Below are 25425 nucleotides of genomic sequence, written 5' to 3' on the forward strand. Positions count from 1 at the left end.
AGAGTTTTAGCAACGGCAGAGCAGCTGAGAGGCTGCTCTTACAGGATCAGCTATGCTTGGAGGCATCCACACAGATTTGGTGGTCACAGTTGCTGTTCTCTTTCTAACTCAGACAGGGACTCTGTGCAGGTGGGTTTCAATATCAGTCTGTTTTTTTTTTTGTTTGTCTGTTTTAGCTGATCTGTTATTATAAATATTATTGTTATAGTGTTCACAGTAATGAATAAAAGAAAAAATCCATCAAAGAGAGTTTTATTCATGTTGAAAACATTTTTTGAATTTAGTCCCTTATTATGTTAAATTATGGTGATTGGTCATTGTTTTCCTATTCCAGAGCTGAAAATGAATTTTATTGGTTGGTTTACCAGAGTGGAGGGCACATTCAGGTATGATGTACTACAGTTACTAAGACCTGTAAGGATTTCATAATTGCTTGGATTGTTTTAGATAAGGATTCAAATGACAAACCGACAGTCATACATATTATGCGTTATGATGTATTTATCTCCTTTGTTTCCTTTAGAATACATTACACAGTGTTTTGATGACAGACGTACAAATCTGAACTGTGACTGGACAGCGAGTGAAAAAAGAGCAGGTGAAGAAGATTGTATTTACTGCAAAACAGTAGATAGAGCGTTTTAAAGTCATCAAGCCAGTTTACAGTTCTGGGTTCACTCTGGCTCCGAGAGATAAGTTGAATGAATTAATTAACCTTTAATTTTGTCCCAACCTTTGGCAAAATATCTGGAACATTGGGCCACAGCCCTGTTTAATCTGCACACAGGCTGCGGTTGTATTCGTGTCTCAGCACATTATCACAAATTGATCTGAAATAGGCTATGTTCTTTTAGAACCTGGTGTTTTCCCAGGAGCACCCAAACAGAGAGTCTATACACGAGATTCAAATTTAGTGCAACAGCAACACAAACAGCTATCTTCTACAGCTAGTGCTACTTCACAACAGATGTTCAGTACATCTTGTTTAATTATGATAACAAAGATAAAGAAATGTTTTTCTGTGTTGGATGTGTGTGATACATTCTCAGCATTTATATTGTGTGATTAAAAAATGTATTTGACACTTTAAAGTATCTAGTGTATTTACTTTTCTTTTTGTCTTTTTCTACTTCAGGGGATGCTGCAGTGCATGTTTTAGAGAGCGGTCCACTGGGTATTGAGGGCCAGGCCTGTCTAGAGTTCTGGTACCTTGTCCCAGTTGCAGCTAATGGGTCTGAACTTCGTGTTCTGCTTAAAAGCGGCATTGGTTCGGTAGAAATCTGGACCTCTCCCGCTCTCCCCAGAATGCATGGAGGCAAGTGTTTGTGCTCCTGAATATCACAGAACGTGGGACTCAGGTAAAATGGAACATTGCACGACAGATAAGAACTGTACTGTCAAAATATTCTTAAATGTGTCCTTAAATAAATTAACTTCTCGATACATTAGGTTGTGTTTGAAGCAGTTCAAGGATTGTCCATAGAGAAACAGATCACATTTAAACAGATAGGTGTAAGAAGAGGCTCCTGTGGTGAGTATTTACCAAGTTAAACTTCTTTTTACTCTCTCAATAACATCTTTGGTGCCACAAATCATTGAGTAGGTTATTTTATATTCTGGTGTACATAGTAATCATCATGCAATACATAAGACTAGCAAAAGGCTTGTCACAAAGAAAATTTTTGTACTCTTTATTTAAATAAAGGAAAATAATGTATGTGAATAGAAGTTTGGCTGATTAAGATGATTTAGACGATGTTCTAAAGTCCATACATTATTAAAACTGGCCATAGTTTGTCAGTGTTATTAATCCTAGATAGGTGTTGATAAAGTGTTAACACGGTCACCCCAACAGGACAACAGTGTGAATCAAACACAGAGTTATGGACAGATGAGACCACCCGCTGCCTCTGTTCTGCTGGACAGCTCTCCTGCTTTCCCTCTCAGTGCCCTGAAGGCCAACTCTGTGGTCCTCAAGAGGAGGCCCTGATGGGACCTCCACCTTTGGGATGTGCACTATACACAGTCACACAGATGGCAGCACTTTTGCTGGAGTATTGTTCCGCTTCATGGCCACGTGCACTTATGTCCTGGCTAAGACCTGCTCACCCACTGAAGCTCTGCCCATGTTCAGTGTGGAAGCGGTCAGTGAGCAGAATGATAACGCATCTCTGCTAAATGTCCAGAAAATCAATATTGACATCGGGATCAACAGGGTGTCTCTGCTGAAAAGCCAGACAGGCCGAGTTGTGGTAAGTTACTTATATAGGAAGCTATATATAGCCTAATCCACTGTTAATCACCAATTACACTAGCTTTTAACATTTACAAAAGCTGAACTCCAACTTTTAATACATTTTAATACAGTTTGAGTATTTTACATTGCTAAGAAAAGTCAGTATTTTGCAAACAAAGTCACTGTCAACCACTGAGGCAGCAGCTATTTTTCCAATTAAAAATATTGTGCTACGTATTTGCATTTCCTGTTTTACATGGTTCCATAAACATCATAATACATAGCTAGCATATTATACATAGCTATACAAATGCACTTCTCTTTACCATACCATTATGATGTAATGACCACTGAGCCACATAAAGTACCAATTGAAGCGATTCCCGTAAGGGCATAAAGTGCAGAGTTTATTGCCATTGGCAAAGGACTAATGGGTCTTATCGGCCTTTATAGACACAGCTATCTTCTAAATGCAGTCTTTCATGTAAGCTTTCAAATACAATAAGTCCAAATTTGGTAAGAAAGTATAAAACTAATGTTGTTTTTCAGGTTAATGGGGTCTGGAGGAAGCTTCCACTGACCCTTAGCAGCGGCACTGTCAATATCAAGAGCAACCCTGCTACTATTGTACTGGATAGCACCTTTGGTCTTACAGTCTCATTTGACAAGGCTGGTGCAGTCCATGTCACCCTGCCATCGACCTACTCCGATAAAGTCTGTGGCATGTGTGGCAACTTTAACCACCTCAAAGAAGATGACTTTCACAACCCCAATGCACAAAATGTAACAGCTTTGGTTGAAAGCTGGCAGACCGGGAAAACTGCCTCCTCCTGCGAAGCCATTCTATTGCCTCATCAGTGCGACCCACTGGAGAAGGCAGAGTATGCCAGTGAGCTATACTGTGGAGGCCTGTTCTCTACTACTGGTCCATTTGATGACTGTTTATCAGTTGTACAGGCAGAGAGCTACTTCAGAAGCTGTGTGTTTGGCATGTGTTCCACTCATGGTGACCCAGCCGTTCTATGTGAGACACTACAGATCTATTCTGATGTCTGCAGTAAAGCTGGAATTGCAGTATCCATGTTGAGGAACTCCACATTCTGCCGTATGTTGCTTTATTAATTTCTGCTTTTGTTGTTTCTTCCTCCTTTTTTAAAATAGAGGACACAGTGGCAAATAATAACTGATAACAGAAAAGGTCATGCACTCTTTCCTGTCTTTTCCCGGGTCCCCTCAGCCCTTCAGTGTGGTGAGAACAGCCACTATAACTCATGCGCTGATGGCTGTCCCAAGGTGTGCTCCACTCTGGATATAGCTGGCTCCTGTGGAAGCTGTGAGGCAAGATGCGAGTGTGATTCTGGTTTCAAGCTCAGTGGGGAAAAGTGTGTCCCAGAAGAAGACTGCGGGTGCTGGTATAATGGAAAACACTATGAGGTAAGTGAGGTAAATGAACACAACACAATTTCTTATTCACATATTCAATTTCACAGTAATTTATTCACACAACTCTCTTCTCCCTGCAGAAAGGAGAGACACTGGTGGAAGGACATTGTGTGCAACAGTGCCAGTGCATGGGTAATAATAATATGCAGTGCACTAAAATGCAGTGTGGAAACAATGAGGTTTGTAAGGTTAAAGATGGGGTCAAAGCCTGCTTCTCATTCAAATCCGCCACCTGCAGTGTGTATGGTGATCCGCATTACATCACTTATGACAGGCTGGCATATGACTTTCAAGGGGGCTGTAGTTACATATTAACTACCACATGCAGTGGAGAAAGTTCAGTCCAGTTCACAGTATTTGGACACAACATGCATCCTCCCCTTCAGAACTTCACCCAGTCCAAGCTTGAGGCAGTGGCTCTCCAGGTGGAGGATCTGCATATCATCCTGAATCAAAGTGGAAAGGTCTATGTAAGCATGCAGTTCTCTTTTTAAGACCACTGAAAACATTTCTTTCCATTTAAATAAGACAAGACTGTTTTGAGCATATGTATGACCTGGAGTTATTAACAGCTCACATGGAAAGTGAAGTGTACTGCACGTGGACTTCCTCTGTTCTGCATTTTCTATTGTAATTCATTAATGTCAGTTCAGACTTTCACACATGATTTTCGGGGTCAGTTATAACTGTATCAGCTCGTTAGAGGAAGCTAATTGTTTACCACTTGGAATTAATTGCTTACTAACTTAAATTTACCTATACTTTAGATAGTTGTAGAAAACATTATTTCTACTGTATGACATTCAAAATAAGCTCAGTACTTAAAAGACTGTCCTTTCTTTAGGTGAAGTATAACCATGTCCAACTCCCATATTCAACCAGTGGAACATATGGCTCAGTATGGGTATACGTGAAGAATAATTATATCATCTTGGAGACAACTTTTGGCCTCAGAATGCAGATAGATGGAAAGAATAGGCTGTTTCTGCAGGTGGATGAGCACTACAAATATGAACTGTGTGGACTGTGTGGCACCTATTCTGGGTACCAGGATGATGACTTTGTAACGCCAGAAGGCGAAAACCTGTCAGAAGCATTTGAGTTTGGTGACAGCTGGAGGGTGCCAAACAATTCTGGGTAAGTTATTTTATAAAACTGTAAATGTAAACATTTGTTTATCAAAGAAAACAAAAACTATTATTCCAACAGCAAACAAAATGATTACATTTTTTTTTAGCAGTAGCCAAGTGGAACTCCTACCAGCTGGAATTGTGCTTTTTCTTTAAAACTAATTAGCAACATAACATGTTAAAATAAAGCAGTGAGCAGTCAGCATGCCAGCATTGCTGCAATCTATACAGGTTCAGAGTCTTGCTATGAAATGTTTGTGCTGTAGAATGTAAAAAAAAAAAAAAAATTTTAATTAACCATGAGCACACAATCTAAAAATCTGTCTTACCTGCTTAGTTTGATTATAACCAGAAAGCTATCAGACTAACTGCAGGGACTATACCCTAGACCAGGGATCCTCAAACACCTGAGTCAAATATAAAAGTCACTAGCAGGACTCTGGAGACCTTGACTGCATACTGAGGAGGTAATTCAGCCTTTTGATTCAGGTGTGTTGGCTCAGGGACACATCTAAAAGCTGCAGGACACCGGACCCCGAGGCCTGGATTTGAGGATCCCTGCCCTAGACTCATCTTTTTATTTATGCATTATCATTTATTTTAAAATGTATTTCTATTTTTTTCATAAAGTATACTCTAGAAGCAACTAATTTCTCTACCTGTGTTATACTGCCTAAATTTTCTCAGGTGTATTGCCCACCCAAATGATCCAAGACTCTGTGATACGGATGAGATGGACAAGGCCTCCAATGAGTGTTCAGCATTGTTTGGAGATGCTTTCATTCCCTGCCATGAACACATTCACCCAAGCATCTACCTCAATAGTTGTGTATACGACTACTGTGCTACAAGTGGTGACCAACACACACTCTGTGAATCTTTGCAGTCCTATGCCACAGCATGTCAGGTTGCAGGAATTGAACTTCCAAACTGGCAAACTGGCACAGTCTGTGGTGAGTATTTACATCAGATATGAGGATGATACTGTGATTACTGTACATGTTGATATATAGTAGGATGTGCACATAGGTTGTGTTAACTACTATTTTTTATGAAGTTAAAATCATGACATTTGTGTTAAATGAAGCCATTCTTTTCCATCTTCCACATCAGTTGATTGTGTTTTCACCTTTTTCATTATAATCTGGATTGGTCCACTGCATCAGCAAATTAGGCAACAGCCTAGAGGGGTTGCTCTGTGCAGCCTTGTTTTGTCTATGACACGAGCAAAGATCGAGAAATTATTAGGTTTTTAAGATGTGGAGAGAATCGTCAAACACAATACATATTTTCTAGGGTGCCAAAAGGGATTAAGTGGTGAAACTATTTACTTTTTGTGTCTTGGTTTATATCTTTGTTTTCTTTTGTTCCATATCAGACTGCTCATACCTGAAATCACAAAGTTTAACAAAAGTCAATATTGTGTTTATGTCGGTAGCTTCACCACCCTGGGACGTGGAACTAAATCTTCTACAACCACAGAAATGTTTCCCTTACACCCAAATAAATCACAGGAAGTTGTATTTTATGAGTCAGTTGTTTCTGCATCGTAAAATCTGAAGTTTAGTTACAAATTAACATTAACATCTTGTCCAATAAGTACTGTATGTGCACATTGTAAAGATAACTAGGGTTAACTTTTAGGAAGTTTTTAGGAAGTTTTAGAAAGTGCCACATTACTCGTGTTATTTCTTCTTCAAATGTTTCCCTTTAGCCTGCAACATTGACTGTAACTTTGACAACAACCTTTGTGGCTGGAAACAGATGATTACAGATGCTTTTGATTGGACATGGCAAAGAGGTTCTACTCCCACCCTGATGACAGGCCCCTCTGCTGACCATACTGGTGGTAATACTTTTTATTAACACTGACCAATGATAAACAGACAGTACAGTACCCGTCAAACTTTTGACTGTAATGTACATCTGAAGGTAAGGTATGACCATAGAGTGTAGGTGCAATAAATTATTTTATTTTTCTTTTGTAGATGGCCACTACATGTATATTGAGGCCAGCAGTGTGAAATATGGAGACCCAGCTCGTCTCATCAGCTCTGTGTGCTCTGACCCTGGTCCTCAGTGTCTGCAGTTCTGGTACCATATGTATGGCTCAGCAGATACAATGGGCCTACACATTTACCTGCTCCGAAATGGAACAGCCAATCAGATCTGGAGAAAGAGGAATGATCAAGGAAATATGTGGCACCTCGCTCAGGTGGACATTGAAGCAACCACAGCTTTTCAGGTGACTCATCTCAAGCCATGTACTCAGACTGTGGCCTGCTTTCAATTCAGTTCAATTTTATTTATATAGCGCCAAATCACAAAAAATATTTGCCTCAAGGTGCTAGACAAATGACAAAATGGTATTCTGCAAACTTATCTTTCAATTCCACTTCATCATTTAGATCATCATTGAGGGGCGCAGAGGGTCCAATGATCAGTCAGATGTGGCCATAGATGATGTGAAACTTATTCATGGTCCGTGCTCAGGTAAGAAGCACATACAAAAGAGAAAGTGCAATAATAGGTCTGAAAAGTTGTTTCCAACTTTCAATGCAGACCCCTAATAACACTGTTGCAGATCTGCGTGGTTGCATTACTGCACAAGCTTCTAAACCTGATCTAAATCCAACAGCTCCCCCAAGTGTCCCTGTGCAAACCACTGCAGCTCCACAGCCTCCTATTGTCAATGCTTCCTTCCAACCACCAATTACAAATATCACTGTGGCTCCCACCGTGGAAGAAACAACCAACTTAATTAACAAGGACAATCTTACTGAAGCTCCAGATAACAGACCACCCCTGCACCCAGGTACAGAAATAATTTCACAAAAGCACTTATCCACAACTTTTATTTTCTTACAGTTAATGGTTTACACGTGTCCTTTATGCATCTATGATGTAGTCACATTTCTTTTGTTTTTTTGTTTTTTTTAACAGCATGCCAACTCCTCTGTAACTTTGAGCAAGACTTATGTCAGTGGAATCAGATGCCTACTGATGCTTTTGATTGGACAAGGCAGAGTGGCTCCACCCCTACTATGAATACTGGACCTTCCTCAGATCACACCACAGGAGGTATTTAGCTTTGTGACACAAGCCAAATCAAGTTGGTATACCAAGGTTGTATGCAGTATTAGACTTACAGTAAAAATTAGGGATGCGCCGATCCGATATTCAGTATCGGTCCGATACTGGCCTAAATTACTGGATCGGATATCGGAAGGAAATAAAAAATGTAATCCGATACATTAAATAACGTTTCGCTCACATTAGCTGCATTACAGGGCTCAGTCGTCTTCTTCTTCTTGTGGGTTTGCGGTTGACCAAACCAGCTTAGAGCTGCATTACCGCCACCTACTGGAATGGAGTGGGGATCTGGAGTTAGAAAACAACCCCCTCAGATCCTCCGGTCGCTGCGGATTCCCTTTGACACTGAGCGATCATTGCTGACATGTTTTTCCGCCTCCACCGCTCTCTGCCTTGTTTGTGTGTTGTGCTCGCTGTGCTGAGAATCAGCTGTTATTTTTTTTCTCTACTTCAGCTCCCGGACATACTGCTAGTGAGCGCAGCTATTAGCACTAGTGACCGTCTGGTACCGGAAGAACCCCTTCCCCGTCAAAATATTTTTGATACTTTAATCCCTAATTTGTGACTAAATATATACCTGCAGTAGAAACGTATTTAGGAGAATGCTTGTAAATATAAAGCATTACAAGATTCCGCTCACGCAGCCCCTAGTTTTTCACGTGAACACTGATGACGCAACAGCAGCAGTCAGCTGATTTACGTGCAGTCTGTCTGCACAAGCGGAAAGAGGCGGAGCCGGCGCGCTCAGATGGAGCAGAAGGAAATGTTTTTCTAGTGTCCAAAAGAAGCCTTTCGTCCCTGTAACCTCCATTAAACCTTTACTGGGAAACAGCTGGAGGTCCTTCATCAACCATCTGATCAGTAAGTGAAGAAACGAGAACTTTGTAGCTGCTCCATCCACCCTGTTTGTTTCACATAGGGAAAAACTGCAGTACAGAAGTTAAAATATGCAGATGAACTGTTAATATGAAAAAAAGTATTTCTTATCCAGTTTCTTGGGTAATCAATATAAATAGAATACAGAATTGCTAAAATAATTGATAGTTGCAGCCCTAATGAAATTTGTAACATGCCATAAGCATCACCTTCTCACACAGAAGCAACAGGATTCAGGTGATAGTTATTGTTGTAAGTAAAGTTTATTTATATAGCGTTTTTCACAGACAGAAAAGCGCTGTACAATAATTAAAACACAATATCACCCCCCCACCCCCAGAAAACACTATGTTAAAAACATAATAACATTACCATTTTGAAAGAAAAAGAATAAAAATAAAGTCAGAAACCAGAAAGCCTGGTTAAACAGAAAAGTTTTCAACTATTTTTTAAATGATGCCACAGAGTCAGCTAAATGGAGCTGGAGTGGTAAACAGTTCCAGAGCTTTGGTGCCACTGCCTAAAAAGCTCTGCCCGCCCTGGTCCTTAGTCTTGTATGTGGGACAACTAAAAGACTTTGATTTTGTTGTTTGAGAGAATGTTGACTTCTTTTTTTTTTCTTTTTTTTTTTAATGTTTTTAAATGCCTGGAACCATTTTTAAATATCGGATTTATATCGGTATCAGCCGATATCCAAATGTAAAATATCGATGTCGGTATCGAAAATAAAAAAGTGGTATCGTGCCATCCCTAGTAAAAATACACTATTTTTGTGTTTTATATTAACCATAGTCACTCTGTTAAAGCACGCTGAGTGAGTTTTTATTCATTCAGTGTGAAAAAAAAATAACCACTTTCAGCTCTGACTGTAAATGACATGAACTTGTAGAATTGGCTGGATTATTCTTGATTCTTATTGTCTAAAAATGGATCTTTAACTCACTGGATGTACATTCCCATTCAGATGGCCACTATCTTTACATCGAAGCCAACAGTGCTTCATATGGAGACACGGCTCGTTTCATCAGCTCTGTGTGCTCTGACCCTGGTCCTCAGTGTCTGCAGTTCTGGTACCATATGTATGGCTCAGCAGATACAATGGGCCTACACATTTACCTGCTCCAAAACAGAACAGCCAATCAGATCTGGAAGAAGAGGAATGACCAAGGAAATATGTGGCACCTGGCTCAGGTGGACATTGAAGCAACCACAGCTTTTCAGGTGACTCATCTCAAGCCATGTACTCAGACTGTGGCCTGCTTTCTAATGACAAATGGTTTCATGCAAACTTATCAATCAATTCCACTTTATCATTTAGATCATCATTGAGGGGCGCAGAGGATCCAATGATCAGTCAGATGTAGCCATAGATGATATAAATCTTATTCGTGGTCACTGCTCAGGTAAGAAGCACATACAAATGCAGACCCCTAATAACACTGTTGCAGATCTGCGTGGTTGCATTACTGCACAAGCTTCTAAACCTGATCTAAATCCAACAGCTCCCCCAAGTGTCCCTGTGCAAACCACTGCAGCTCCACAGCCTCCTATTGTACATACATCCTTTCAGCCACCAATAACAAATATCACTGTGGCTCCCACCGTGGAAGAAACAACCAACTTAATTAACAAGGACAATCTTACTGAAGCTCCAGATAACAGACCACCCCTGCACCCAGGTACAGAAATAATTTCACAAAAGCACTTATCCACAACTTTTATTTTCTTACAGTTAATGGTTTACACGGGTCCTTTATGCATCTATGATGTAGTCACATGTCTTTCGCTTTTTTGTTTTTTTGTTTTTTTAACAGCATGCCAACTCCTCTGTAACTTTGAGCAAGACTTATGTCAGTGGAATCAGATGCCTACTGATGCTTTTGATTGGACAAGGCAGAGTGGCTCCACGCCTACTATGAATACTGGACCTTCCTCAGATCACACCACAGGAGGTATTTAGCTTTGTGACAATCTGAAAAAATTTGGTAAACCAAGGTCGTATACAGTGTTAAACTTACAGTAAAATACACTATTTTTGTGTTTTATATTAACCATAGTCACTCTGTTAAAGCAAATTGAATAATTTTTTATCCATTCAGTGTTAAAAAAAAAATTAAAAACCACTTTCAGCTCTGACTGTAAATGACCTGAACTTGTAGAATTGGCTGGATTATTCTTTATTCTTATTGTCTAAAAATGGATCTTTAACTCACTGGATGTACATTCCCATTCAGATGGCCACTATCTTTACATCGAAGCCAACAGTGCTTCATATGGAGACACGGCTCGTCTCATCAGCTCTGTGTGCTCTGACCCTGGTCCTCAGTGTCTGCAGTTCTGGTACCATATGTATGGCTCAGCAGATACAATGGGCCTACACATTTACCTGCTCCAGAACAGAACAGCCAATCAGATCTGGAAGAAGAGGAATGACCAGGGAAATATGTGGCACCTGGCTCAGGTGGACATTGAAGCAACCACAGCTTTTCAGGTGACTCATCTCAAGCCATGTACTCAGACTGTGGCCTGCTTTCTAATGACAAATGGTTTCATGCAAACTTATCAATCAATTCCACTTTATCATTTAGATCATCATTGAGGGGCGCAGAGGATCCAATGATCAGTCAGATGTAGCCATAGATGATATAAATCTTATTCGTGGTCACTGCTCAGGTAAGAAGCACATACAAATGCAGACCCCTAATAACACTGTTGCAGATCTGCGTGGTTGCATTACTGCACAAGCTTCTAAACCTGATCTAAATCCAACAGCTCCCCCAAGTGTCCCTGTGCAAACCACTGCAGCTCCACAGCCTCCTATTGTCAATGCTTCCTTCCAACCACCAATAACAAATATCACTGTGGCTCCCACCGTGGAAGAAACAACCAACTTAATTAACAAGGACAATCTTAATGAAGCTCCAGATAACAGACCACCCCTGCACCCAGGTACAGAAATAATTTCAGAAAAGCACTTATCCACAACTTTTATTTTCTTACAGTTAATGGTTTACACGTGTCCTTTATGCATCTCTGATGTAGTCACATTTGTTTTGCTTTTTTGCTTTTTTGTTTTTTTTTAACAGCATGCCAACTCCTCTGTAACTTTGAGCAAGACTTATGTCAGTGGAATCAGATGCCTACTGATGCTTTTGATTGGACAAGGCAGAGTGGCTCCACCCCTACTATGAATACTGGACCTTCCTCAGATCACACCACAGGAGGTATTTAGCTTTGTGACAATCGGAAAAAATTTGGTAAACCAAGGTCGTATACAGTGTTAAACTTACAGTAAAAATACACTATTTTTGTGTTTTATATTAACCATAGTCACTCTGTTAAAGCAAATTGAATAATTTTTTATCCATTCAGTGTAAAAAAAAATTAAAAACCAGTTTCAGCTCTGACTGTAAATGACATGAACTTGTAGAATTGGCTGGATTATTCTTGATTCTTATTGTCTAAAAATGGATCTTTAACTCACTGGATGTACATTCCCATTCAGATGGCCACTATCTTTACATCGAAGCCAACAGCGCTTCATATGGAGACACGGCTCGTTTCATCAGCTCTGTGTGCTCTGACCCTGGTCCTCAGTGTCTGCAGTTCTGGTACCATATGTATGGCTCAGCAGATACAATGGGCCTACACATTTACCTTCTCCGAAACGGAACAGCCAATCAGATCTGGAAGAAGAGGAATGACCAGGGAAATATGTGGCACCTGGCTCAGGTGGACATTGAAGCAACCACAGCTTTTCAGGTGACTCATCTCAAGCCATGTACTCAGACTGTGGCCTGCTTTCTAATGACAAATGGTTTCATGCAAACTTATCAATCAATTCCACTTTATCATTTAGATCATCATTGAGGGGCGCAGAGGATCCAATGATCAGTCAGATGTGGCCATAGATGATATAAATCTTATTCGTGGTCACTGCTCAGGTAAGAAGCACATACAAATGCAGACCCCTAATAACACTGTTGCAGATCTGCGTGGTTGCATTACTGCACAAGCTTCTAAACCTGATCTAAATCCAACAGCTCCCCCAAGTGTCCCTGTGCAAACCACTGCAGCTTCACAGCCTCCTATTGTACATACATCCTTTCAGCCACCAATAACAAATATCACTGTGGCTCCCACCGTGGAAGAAACAACCAACTTAATTAACAAGGACAATCTTACTGAAGCTCCAGATAACAGACCACCCCTGCACCCAGGTACAGAAATAATTTCACAAAAGCACTTATCCACAGCTTTTATTTTCTTACAGTTAATGGTTTACACGTGTCCTTTATGCATCTATGATGTAGTCACATGTCTTTCGCTTTTTTGTTTTTTTGTTTTTTTAACAGCATGCCAACTCCTCTGTAACTTTGAGCAAGACTTATGTCAGTGGAATCAGATGCCTACTGATGCTTTTGATTGGACAAGGCAGAGTGGCTCCACCCCTACTATGAATACTGGACCTTCCTCAGATCACACCACAGGAGGTATTTAGCTTTGTGACAATCTGAAAAAATTTGGTAAACCAAGGTCGTATACAGTGTTAAACTTACAGTAAAAATACACTATTTTTGTGTTTTATATTAACCATAGTCACTCTGTTAAAGCAAATTGAATAATTTTTTATCCATTCAGTGTAAAAAAAAAATTAAAAACCAGTTTCAGCTCTGACTGTAAATGACCTGAACTTGTAGAATTGGCTGGATTATTGATTCTTATTGTCTAAAAATGGATCTTTAACTCACTGGATGTACATTCCCATTCAGATGGCCACTATCTTTACATCGAAGCCAACAGTGCTTCATATGGAGACACGGCTCGTCTCATCAGCTCTGTGTGCTCTGACCCTGGTCCTCAGTGTCTGCAGTTCTGGTACCATATGTATGGCTCAGCAGATACAATGGGCCTACACATTTACCTGCTCCAGAACAGAACAGCCAATCAGATCTGGAAGAAGAGGAATGACCAAGGAAATATGTGGCACCTGGCTCAGGTGGACATTGAAGCAACCACAGCTTTTCAGGTGACTCATCTCAAGCCATGTACTCAGACTGTGGCCTGCTTTCTAATGACAAATGGTTTCATGCAAACTTATCAATCAATTCCACTTTATCATTTAGATCATCATTGAGGGGCGCAGAGGATCCAATGATCAGTCAGATGTGGCCATAGATGATATAAATCTTATTCGTGGTCACTGCTCAGGTAAGAAGCACATACAAATGCAGACCCCTAATAACACTGTTGCAGATCTGCGTGGTTGCATTACTGCACAAGCTTCTAAACCTGATCTAAATCCAACAGCTCCCCCAAGTGTCCCTGTGCAAACCACTGCAGCTCCACAGCCTCCTATTGTCAATGCTTCCTTCCAACCACCAATTACAAATATCACTGTGGCTCCCACCGTGGAAGAAACAACCAACTTAATTAACAAGGACAATCTTACTGAAGCTCCAGATAACAGACCACCCCTGCACCCAGGTACAGAAATAATTTTACAGCGGCTCTCGTATGCCACTTTTAGCCTTTTACAGTTAACTGTTTACATGTGTCCTTCATGTGTCCCTGATGTAATCATACTGAATTTCTTTCTCTTCTTTTTTTTTACAGCATGCCAACTCCTCTGTAACTTTGAGCAAGACTTATGTCAGTGGAATCAGATGCCTACTGATGCTTTTGATTGGACAAGGCAGAGTGGCTCCACCCCTACTATGAATACTGGACCTTCCTCAGATCACACCACAGGAGGTAATTAACTTTATGACACAATCCGAAAAAATTTGGTAAACCAAGGTTGTGTACAGTGTTAAACTTCCAGAAAAAATAAAACCAATTGCACACTATTTTTCAGTTTACTGCTCACAGCTATGCTGTTAAAGCCAGTTGAGGACTTTTGTTTTCAATCCGCGTGAAAAAAATTAACAAATAGATGCAGCTCTGACTGTAAATGACATGAACTTGTAGAATTGGCTGGATTATTCTTTATTCTTATTGTCTAAAAATGGATCTTTAACTCACTGGATGTACATTCCCATTCAGATGGCCACTATCTTTACATCGAAGCCAACAGTGCTTCATATGGAGACACGGCTCGTTTCATCAGCTCTGTGTGCTCTGACCCTGGTCCTCAGTGTCTGCAGTTCTGGTACCATATGTATGGCTCAGCAGATACAATGGGCCTACACATTTACCTGCTCCAAAACAGAACAGCCAATCAGATCTGGAAGAAGAGGAATGACCAAGGAAATATGTGGCACCTGGCTCAGGTGGACATTGAAGCAACCACAGCTTTTCAGGTGACTCATCTCAAGCCATGTACTCAGACTGTGGCCTGCTTTCTAATGACAAATGGTTTCATGCAAACTTATCAATCAATTCCACTTTATCATTTAGATCATCATTGAGGGGCGCAGAGGATCCAATGATCAGTCAGATGTGGCCATAGATGATATAAATCTTATTCGTGGTCACTGCTCAGGTAAGAAGCACATACAAATGCAGAACCCTAATAACACTGTTGCAGATCTGCGTGGTTGCATTACTGCACAAGCTTCTAAACCTGATCTAAATCCAACAGCTCCCCCAAGTGTCCCTGTGCAAACCACTGCAGCTCCACAGCCTCCTATTGTCAATGCTTACTTCCAACCACCAATAACAAATATCACTGTGGCTCCCACCGTGGAAGAAACAACCAACTTAATTAACAAGGACAATCTTAATGAAGCTCCAGATAACAGACCACCCCTGCACCCAGGTACAGAAATAATTTCATAAAAGCACTTATCCACAACTTTTATTTTCTTACAGTTAATGGTTTACACATGTCCTTTATGCATCTCTGATGTAGTCACATTTCTTTTGCTTTTTTTGTTTTTTTTTAACAGCATGCCAACTCCTCTGTAACTTTGAGCAAGACTTATGTCAGTGGAATCAGATGCCTACTGATGCTTTTGATTGGACAAGGCAGAGTGGCTCCACCCCTACTATGAATACTGGACCTTCCTCAGATCACACCACAGGAGGTATTTAGCTTTGTGACAATCGGAAAAAATTTGGTAAACCAAGGTCGTATACAGTGTTAAACTTACAGTAAAAATACACTATTTTTGTGTTTTATATTAACCATAGTCACTCTGTTAAAGCAAATTGAATAATTTTTTATCCATTCAGTGTAAAAAAAAATTAAAAACCAGTTTCAGCTCTGACTGTAAATGACATGAACTTGTAGAAGTGTCTGGATTATTCTTGATTCTTATTGTCTAAAAATGGATCTTTAACTCACTGGATGTACATTCCCATTCAGATGGCCACTATCTTTACATCGAGGCCAACAGCGCTTCATATGGAGACACGGCTCGTTTCATCAGCTCTGTGTGCTCTGACCCTGGTCCTCAGTGTCTGCAGTTCTGGTACCATATGTATGGCTCAGCAGATACAATGGGCCTACACATTTACCTTCTCCGAAACGGAACAGCCAATCAGATCTGGAAGAAGAGGAATGACCAGGGAAATATGTGGCACCTGGCTCAGGTGGACATTGAAGCAACCACAGCTTTTCAGGTGACTCATCTCAAGCCATGTACTCAGACTGTGGCCTGCTTTCTAATGACAAATGGTTTCATGCAAACTTATCAATCAATTCCACTTTATCATTTAGATCATCATTGAGGGGCGCAGAGGATCCAATGATCAGTCAGATGTGGCCATAGATGATATAAATCTTATTCGTGGTCACTGCTCAGGTAAGAAGCACATACAAATGCAGACCCCTAATAACACTGTTGCAGATCTGCGTGGTTGCATTACTGCACAAGCTTCTAAACCTGATCTAAATCCAACAGCTCCCCCAAGTGTCCCTGTGCAAACCACTGCAGCTCCACAGCCTCCTATTGTACATACATCCTTTCAGCCACCAATAACAAATATCACTGTGGCTCCCACCGTGGAAGAAACAACCAACTTAATTAGCAAGGACAATCTTACTGAAGCTTCAGATAACAGACCACCCCTGCACCCAGGTACAGAAATAATTTTACAGCGGCTCTCGTATGCCACTTTTAGCCTTTTACAGTTAACTGTTTACATGTGTCCTTCATGTGTCCCTGATGTAATCATACTGAATTTCTTTCTCTTCTTTTTTTTTACAGTATGCCAGCTCCTCTGTAACTTTGAGCAAGACTTATGTCAGTGGAATCAGATGCCTACTGATGCTTTTGATTGGACAAGGCAGAGTGGCTCCACCCCTACTATGAATACTGGACCTTCCTCAGATCACACCACAGGAGGTAATTAACTTTATGACACAATCCGAAAAAATTTGGTAAACCAAGGTTGTGTACAGTGTTAAACTTCCAGAAAAAATAAAACCAATTGCACACTATTTTTCAGTTTACTGCTCACAGCTATGCTGTTAAAGCCAGTTGAGGACTTTTGTTTTCAATCCGCGTGAAAAAAATTAACAAATAGATGCAGCTCTGACTGTAAATGACATGAACTTGTAGAATTGGCTGGATTATTCTTTATTCTTATTGTCTAAAAATGGATCTTTAACTCACTGGATGTACATTCCCATTCAGATGGCCACTATCTTTACATCGAAGCCAACAGCGCTTCATATGGAGACACGGCTCGTTTCATCAGCTCTGTGTGCTCTGACCCTGGTCCTCAGTGTCTGCAGTTCTGGTACCATATGTATGGCTCAGCAGATACAATGGGCCTACACATTTACCTGATCCAAAACAGAACAGCCAATCAGATCTGGAAGAAGAGGAATGACCAAGGAAATATGTGGCACCTGGCTCAGGTGGACATTGAAGCAATAGAAGAATTCCAGGTGAGTTACCCATTAACGATGTTACTTTATTTGCCAAGTCTCCTTTTGGAAACCTGCAGAGCAAACCATTCACAGTGCAAGTCTTGCAACAGTTTTAAATGTAACATAATCACTCTGTACACTGTGAGACGTATAATTCAATTCAATTCAATTCAATTCAATTTCATTCATATTACGCCAAATCACAACAAACAGTCGCCTTAAGGCTCTTTGTATTGTAGGTAACAGCCTTACAATAATAATGCAATTCATCATTTACCTCTGCATTTTTAGATCATATTTGAAGGGCGACGAGGTTCCAATGATCAATCTGATGTGGCAATAGATGATGTAATGCTTCATCGTGGGCAGTGTGCAGGTAATCCTGTTTATCTGATTTAACTGAAATGTTACAAATTAGGTCGGCTCCTACTTTCATCAGAAATTCAAAACCTTCACAAAACAACTTTTTTTTTTTTTCCCTCATTTAACTTTTATTCTGAGTGTCTGCCGGTTCTCTGACTGTGTATATGTGTCTTTCCCCAGCACTGTCCTGCCCACAAAATAGTCACTACGCCACTTGTGTCCCCGCATGTAGTCCAACCTGTTTATACTTGAATGGCCCACCGCACTGCAGTAACAATGAGGCTTGTGTTCCTGGATGTGTATGTGATGATGGATTTGTGCTGAAAAGTCAGGTTTGCGTGCCTCTGCAACAATGTGGCTGTGTGGACAGGAATGGCACCAAACATCAAGTAAGACATTTTGACAATTTTGAGACAATCTCTGAATGTCTGATGATCATTACTGCAAATAAAAAAAAAACATGAACATTTGGTCAAAGTATGCTGACCACATGTTTTTTCTTTTCAGTTCAATGAAAAGTGGTACACCGATCATTGCAGTGAGCAATGTGAATGTGAGGAGGATGATGGAATAGGGAAAATTGACTGTGATGACAAAGATAAGTGTGGTGGAAATGCTGTCTGCCTTCAAAATGAAAATGGCAATTATTACTGCCAGTCTACAGGTACTGTAGAGGCCATTAATAAGCTCTAAAGTGTACCTAAAGTGTGTTTCATTTCGTCCCTATTTATTTAACTTCTCTTCTTGTTTCTCCATAGGCTTCGATGAGTGCACTATCAAAGGGGAGTATAGAACATTTGATAAAATGAAGCATGATTTTGAGGGTGAACACTCCTATGTGCTGGTCAGGACCAGCAACTTGCCAAATAACCTTCCAGACATCTACATTGAAGGCATCAACACACCTGCCTTAGGTGATCGTGATGGTCAGCATGAAAGTGAAAGTAGCATTGAAGAAGATCAGAGCAGCAGAGTCGGGAAAGATGATGAAGAAGATGAAGATGAAGATGATGACAACAGCAAAAAACAAAACAAACACCATAGATTACAAGAGCTTAAGATCAGAGTGTACAATCACACTGTGGAGTTCAAGAAGAATCGGAACCTGATCGTATGTATCAAGAGCATTTTTAACAACACATTCACTTCTTAGCATTTTACTGCATCACAGTGTGATGCTACCTCCACACAAACATTTGTAAAAGCACTTGAGGAGAAACCAGCACCTCTTCACATTTTCCCTTTAAGGTGTTACAACAGTAGCGAGGGACATGATGTTATATGTGCTAAATTATGTTGTGTTATCTTATTCCCTCTCACTTTACACATTTGTAGGTATGAGAAGGAAAAAGAGAGACAGTGTGTTAAAAATGACAATAACAATATTCCATGTTTATCCAAGAACAAGACATTGTGTTTGAGTCCAAGTGATGTAATTCTAAGAAGGCATAAAGTAAATTTATATTGTACTCACTATTCAAAAAACAGCAATACTTGAGCTTAAATACTGTATATTTAAGCACCAACTGCCCTGAAACTCTGACTAGACTGAAAATGAACAGAAACTCTGAAACTAGACTGATTAGTTCAATTAGATTTTATTTATGTAGCACCACAGTCTCCTCAAGGCACTTTATATTATAAAGTAAAAACCATACAATAATTACAGAGAAAACTCAACAGTCAAAATTGACCCCATATGAGGAAGCACTTGGCGACAGTGGGATTGAAAGACTCCCTTTCAAAAGGAAGAAACCTCTGGCAAAACCAGGTTCAGGGAGGGGCAGCCATTTGCCGCCACTGGTTGGGGGTGAGGGGGGGGAGACATGACAAAACAAGCTGTGGAATAGAGACAGAGATTAACAACAATAACTCATGATTAAATGCAGAGTGGTGTATAAACACATGGAGAATCAAAAGTAGTGAATGAAAAAGAAACTCATGGCAACTCCCCAGCAGCCTAAATTCCTCTCAGTGTTACTGGAGGCCAAGGCAATACAGAGTAATATCTGGTTAGACGCCATGTTTCTAAGGTTTGTAGGGCCGAGTAAAATAACTTCAGTTTTATCTGAATTTAAGAAGCAGGAAATTAGAAGTCCTTTATGTCTTTAAGACATTCCTGCAGTTTAACTAATTGATGTGTGTCATCTGGCTTCATGGCCAGATAAAGCTGGGTATCATCTACATAACAGTGATAATGTATACATTCTTTCTAATAATACTGCCTAAGGGAAGCATATATAATGTAAATAGAATTGGTCCTAGCACAGAACCCTGTGGAACTCTATTATTAACCCTACTGCATAAAGAAGACTCTCCATTTACATTAACAAGTTGGAGTCTATTAGTTAAATATGATTCAAACCACTGCAGCATGGTACCTTTAATGCCTGTGGCATGCTCTAATCTCACCAGTATTGAGTGCTGCACTGAGCTCGAGGCCATGTGAGCAACTCTGTGAGATTTTAGCTACACAGCAGCACTTTTAGCTAATTGCATTGTCATTATAATATTATGACAATGAAAATGTGGTATGGTTAAGGATTGTAAACATCATAAATATTATAGCGTACTATACTTGTGATTTAGCACATATTACCATGGAAAATATTGAGCACTGAAGGCTGATGGAAATATGAACAACTTGCACTTACTTGGTAATATAGCCAAGTCTTCATGCTAATAGGAACATTAAGGTATACACAAGATTTTACAAAAAGACACTCTGTAGATGTGAAAATTCCTCATTGCTTAATTATAAACTAAATAGATGAAAGTAGATTAAATTTCAAGGTTAACCAAAGTCATTACAGGAATCATCCTGTATGAAAGAATGTCTGTAGTAAATTTCATGGCATTTTCATTCTACAGTTAAGATATATTATGTTGTGTTAAACCTACATTACAATGACCCATGTGAATTCATAGCAACAAAAAAAATCTCTTAACACAACAAACACAATCATACAAGACTGAACAGTGGAACAAACATCTACATATACTTTGATTATATGATAAATCACACTGACATATTGTTTTGTTTCTCTTCAGGTGGATGGAAAGAGAACTGACACACCCATCTCAGTGACTGGTGGTCTAAAAATCTGGGAACGTTCCTCTCGAATCTACCTACAAACTGATTTTGGCCTGTCGGTGGAGTTTGATAGACACAGCACAGCAGGTAGCTAATTTTTGCCCCCTACAAATCTAATAACATCAGCAGTTGATGTAATTTCTTTAATATGTAATTCCTCTCCTAGATGATAAACAATGAGTTATTTGCTCTGTTCATACAATGAATTAAATCTCACCAATCATATTTATTCTACAGAGATTGTTCTACCACGCATTTATAGAAGGAAGGTGGGAGGCCTGTGTGGAAACTTTGATGGTCAGAAGAAGAATGACAAGATGAAGCCAGATGGTACCATGGCCAGAAGCACTCGAGAGTTTGGAGAGAGCTGGAGAGTGTGAAGGCCAGATGAGACACTGTCCTAGAATGTGGGCAGTGGAGGTCATGACCACAAGTTGAATGGATAAATAAGAACACAAGGTTTTAATTATTTAGATTTTTCTTTAGCTCTGCTTTGCAGGTCTATGACACTGTTTTGCTGTTGCACAAGAAGTACACAAAAATAACTGTTAACCTACTGAAGTCACATTTTTCAGGGACTTGGACATGTTTTAGATACTGAATGAAATTTCTGAGATTTCTACACATATTTGAAAGAATCTTTGAACTCTTAATGATTATCTATCGAATTACACTGTTTGTCACTGTCACACTATTTATTCAAAGTTAATATTGTTTTAGCACATATTAATGTGCTCGTTTAAGCTACACAGAATGAAAATGTATGACTGCAAATTGAATCACCATCACTGGATACTATTAAAAATAAATAATTGTGTCTGGTAAATAATTACATGCTCATAATGTGTGTTTTACTTCCTGCGTTGTAGGTTTTCTGATAAATCCTTACTGCTCTAATTAAAAATGCACTGCAAATACATTTGTGTTGCTTTGTGTGGAGTCATTTAATTTCAAGTTTAGCTACAACAGCATTCTTGACATACTCGACATACATCTCCAAACCCCATGTAGGAAAAACAAATAACACAGAACTTCTGTAATATGAGATGTAAAAGGAAAGTAATTCTTTTTTCTAGCAAACAATAAGATCACTCTTGTTTGGAAAGTACGTGTGTGTGTGTGTGTGTGTGTGTGTGTGTGTGTGTGTGTGTGTGTGTGTGTGTGTGTGTGTGTGTGTGTGTGTGTGTGTGTCTTTGTCTAATCCCTTTATAAATAAACTTTTATGACACTCAGCAGTCACACAGAGTCATGAATTGGTTTGTTCTATGCCTCTTCCTTCTCTTAAGGTTTCTCTGTGATGGTAAGTGAAACTATGTCTACTGAAAGTACTACTTAACAGTTTAATATGTTATGGCATAATTATCTCATAATACAAAAAAATTACTTTAATTTCAGATATATATTTTGAATGTGCATCTTTAACGGATTTAATTGGTTACTGTGTTTTGGGCTGGATTCCCTCTAATGTTATGACGCAAATATATTTTTTAGGCTGATAATTTGGGTGTTGGTCGTTGCATGGTCAACATTTTTGGTGACTGCACTCTGTTTTTGGTGATGGATTTCACTTAAGTAGCAGGTGAAAAAATCTACAGGCTTTTGAAACAAGAAAGCAAACGATTCTAAATAATGAAGATCTGACTGAGTGTGTAAGAGTTATGATTTGGAGAAATTGAACCATGGAGGCTGCTAATAGTGACAGCTGATGCTGAGGTTATTATACTAAAGTTTGACAATGAGAAGATACAGAATGAACATCAAAATGGCAGGAAAAGTAATGTTAATATGAATTTAAGTCCTTCTAGCAACACTTACATCACATGCTACTGGAATGTCTTTAGCAAAGTTGCACACATAAATACCGTATTTTTCGGACTATAAGTCGCTCCGGAGTATAGGTCGCACCAGCCAAAAAAGGCATAATAAAGAAAAAAAAAACATAAGTCGCACTTTTTTTGGGGGGGGGGGTTATTTGATAGAATCCGAGACTCAGAGCAGAAATTACAATTTAAAATAATAATGGATTAAAGAACAGGGCGAACACGGTTACGCCTACGTTATGCTAACGTTGCTAATTCAGCTACATGACGCACAACGAACACGTGTCTGGTATGTTAACGTAACATTAAGTTATTCAGATAACCATAGCATAAAGAACACGCTAACAAGTTAACCAAACCATCAATCCATTGAATTCTTCATCCTCGGTGTCACTTCTAAACAACTCCGCACACTCCGTACGTAGACGAAGCGCCGCTTCCTCTTCTGTGTCGCTTTCATCAGACTCGTCGTCAGCTGCAGTTCCAATTATTCCAGCCTTTCTGAATCCCAACAGGATGGTTTGGTTGTCACTGAAGCCCATGTTTTCTTGATCCATCCAATGACTTCCAGGAAAGTTGGGTGGTGCATTCTCCCAGTTGCCGTTAAGCTGTGCTCTCCATCCATCATCCACTGCGCCCACAGGTTACGCAAGACTGCCTTAAAGCTCCGGTTCACGGAGATGTCAAGTGGCTGGAGTATTTTGGTTCATGTGTTATAAATTTCACATATAAGTCGCTCCGGAGTATAGGTCGCACCCCCAGCCAAACTATGAAAAAAAGTGCGACTTATACTCCGGAAAATACGGTAGGCACTGAGAAAAAACTAATTGTATGTTAATAATAAATGTATTTATCTTATTTATCGTTTCAATTTTCTAGCCCAAACACCAGTTCCAAGTACCAGACCAACAGGTAACATCCACAACACCATTCATACAATTAACCACCATGTTCAATGCAACAGACACTGCCTCCACCTCAAACCCACAATATTCATCTAGCTTTCTGTCACTTATTCAAGGCACACCTACACTCATAGGCCACTTTATTAGGGACACCTGTTCAACTGTGTCTCAATACAGTTCATCACATGGTAACTGTCATCTTGATACCAGAGGTCTGAGAAGAATGGTCAGAGTGCTTCTAGCTGATAGGGAGGCAGCAGTAACTCAAATAATAATTCATGACAGCCATGATATGCAGAAGAGCATCTCTGCATGCCTCAGTCAGCTACAGCAGCAGAAGACTACACCAGGCGTGGATTCACCAAAATTGGAAAATAGAAGATTAGAAAAATATTGTCTGGTCTGATGAGTCTCAATTTTTTTCTGTAACATACAGATGGTGGGGTCAGAATTTGACATAACATGAAAACATAGCTCCATCCTCCCTTGTTGTTCAGGCTGCTGCTGGTGTATAGGAGATATTTTCTTGGCACATATGGGCCCCTTTGTGTTTAAACACTACACACTAGCTATTGCTGACCACTTCCATCCCTTTATGACCATAGTGTACCCATCTTCTGATGGCTGTTTCCAGGATAATGTGCCCTGTCACAAAGCTCAAATCCTCTCAAACTGGTTTCTTGAATATGACAATGAGTTCATGATACTCCACAGTCAGATCTCAATCCAATAGAGCACTTCTGAGATATGGTGGAACAGGAGAGTTGCATGTGCAGTTGACAAATCTGCAGCAGCTTGAATGATGCTATCATTACTGTTATCATACCAACTTACTCCTGCACCCTAAATGCTTTGTAGGTTATCCACAAAATATTTCAGACATTTCTCAATACTTAAGACATCAACAATTTCATTTATTCTTTATTGAATATTATTCATCTGCTTTATTACTGTTTGTTAGATAATTATTCTAAAGTCAGAGTTATCTTGAGGTCATAGTTAGAACTCTGTGCCCTGATGATCTTGTAGTTTCAACCCAAAAGCTGTGGTGTGTGTGCTGTGTCTAGGCTGTGCAGGTCCACCAGTGCTATGCTGTCCTGGAACAAACTCCAGTTGTTTCAGGGGGTGTTATTGTGACCAGCTCTGTATGACATTTAGTGACTGCTGTCCTGACTACAGGTCAACCTGTATGGAATGTAAGTTACAACGAACATGCAAAACAGCAAGATATTCATTTATGCATTTAAGAATTTGAAAATGAGACAGAGATGATTATTTATAGTGTAAATCTTTCTTCTCTACTACAGCTGTGACTCAAACACCAACAAAAAGACCAACCACAAGAAGCAGCAATATTACAAATGCATATACAAATATCACCACACCACTACTCAGTGCAATCAATGTGAGCACAACCTCAGCATCCACAGTGCCAATATCTTCATCAACCAGCCAGACAAACAGTGATACTTCGACACTAGCAATTAGCAGAAAATCTTCATCAGTCTCTGATGCAACAGCAGCAACCACTGATACACCCGATTATGGCAACACAACTTTGGTGCCTGCAGTCTCTGATTCTACAGCAACCAGCACAACAAGCAACAGTAAATCTGAATTTGATCCCAGCACATCCTCAGCATC

At 39.8% G+C, this 25425-nt stretch overlaps 1 protein-coding gene across 1 annotated transcript; it reads left to right on the forward strand.

Annotated features, from left to right (window-relative positions):
• Positions 1 to 2009: 2009 nt before the first annotated feature.
• On the forward strand, positions 2010 to 21832 carry LOC115778054 (MAM and LDL-receptor class A domain-containing protein 1-like). The gene is made up of 38 exons (XM_030726073.1): positions 2010 to 2252; positions 2786 to 3341; positions 3474 to 3670; positions 3760 to 4149; positions 4524 to 4816; positions 5497 to 5663; positions 6524 to 6658; positions 9743 to 9999; positions 10097 to 10181; positions 10281 to 10457; positions 10593 to 10730; positions 11013 to 11269; positions 11367 to 11451; positions 11551 to 11727; positions 11865 to 12002; positions 12284 to 12540; positions 12638 to 12722; positions 12822 to 12998; positions 13134 to 13271; positions 13551 to 13807; positions 13905 to 13989; positions 14089 to 14265; positions 14395 to 14532; positions 14824 to 15080; positions 15178 to 15262; positions 15362 to 15538; positions 15669 to 15806; positions 16088 to 16344; positions 16442 to 16526; positions 16626 to 16802; positions 16932 to 17069; positions 17361 to 17617; positions 17891 to 17975; positions 18143 to 18351; positions 18470 to 18626; positions 18721 to 19073; positions 21014 to 21143; positions 21294 to 21832. Exons 1-38 carry the CDS (start codon positions 2010 to 2012, stop codon positions 21434 to 21436), a joined length of 7257 nt encoding a protein of 2418 aa, XP_030581933.1. The 3' UTR covers positions 21437 to 21832.
• The last annotated feature ends 3593 nt before the right edge of the window (positions 21833 to 25425 follow it).

Source organism: Archocentrus centrarchus, unplaced genomic scaffold (genome assembly GCF_007364275.1).
Source record: "Archocentrus centrarchus isolate MPI-CPG fArcCen1 unplaced genomic scaffold, fArcCen1 scaffold_99_ctg1, whole genome shotgun sequence".
Lineage (NCBI taxonomy): Eukaryota > Metazoa > Chordata > Actinopteri > Cichliformes > Cichlidae > Archocentrus > Archocentrus centrarchus.

Excerpts from the sequence above, each read along its gene's own strand:
- LOC115778054 (XM_030726073.1), top strand. The coding sequence starts at position 2,010 with ATGTGCACTATACACAGTCACACAGATGGCAGCACTTTTGCTGGAGTA. Across the intron at positions 18,627-18,720 it reads TTATTACTGCCAGTCTACAG|GCTTCGATGAGTGCACTATC; the intron begins GTACTGTAGAGG and ends GTTTCTCCATAG. Across the intron at positions 21,144-21,293 it reads TGATAGACACAGCACAGCAG|AGATTGTTCTACCACGCATT; the intron begins GTAGCTAATTTT and ends TTTATTCTACAG.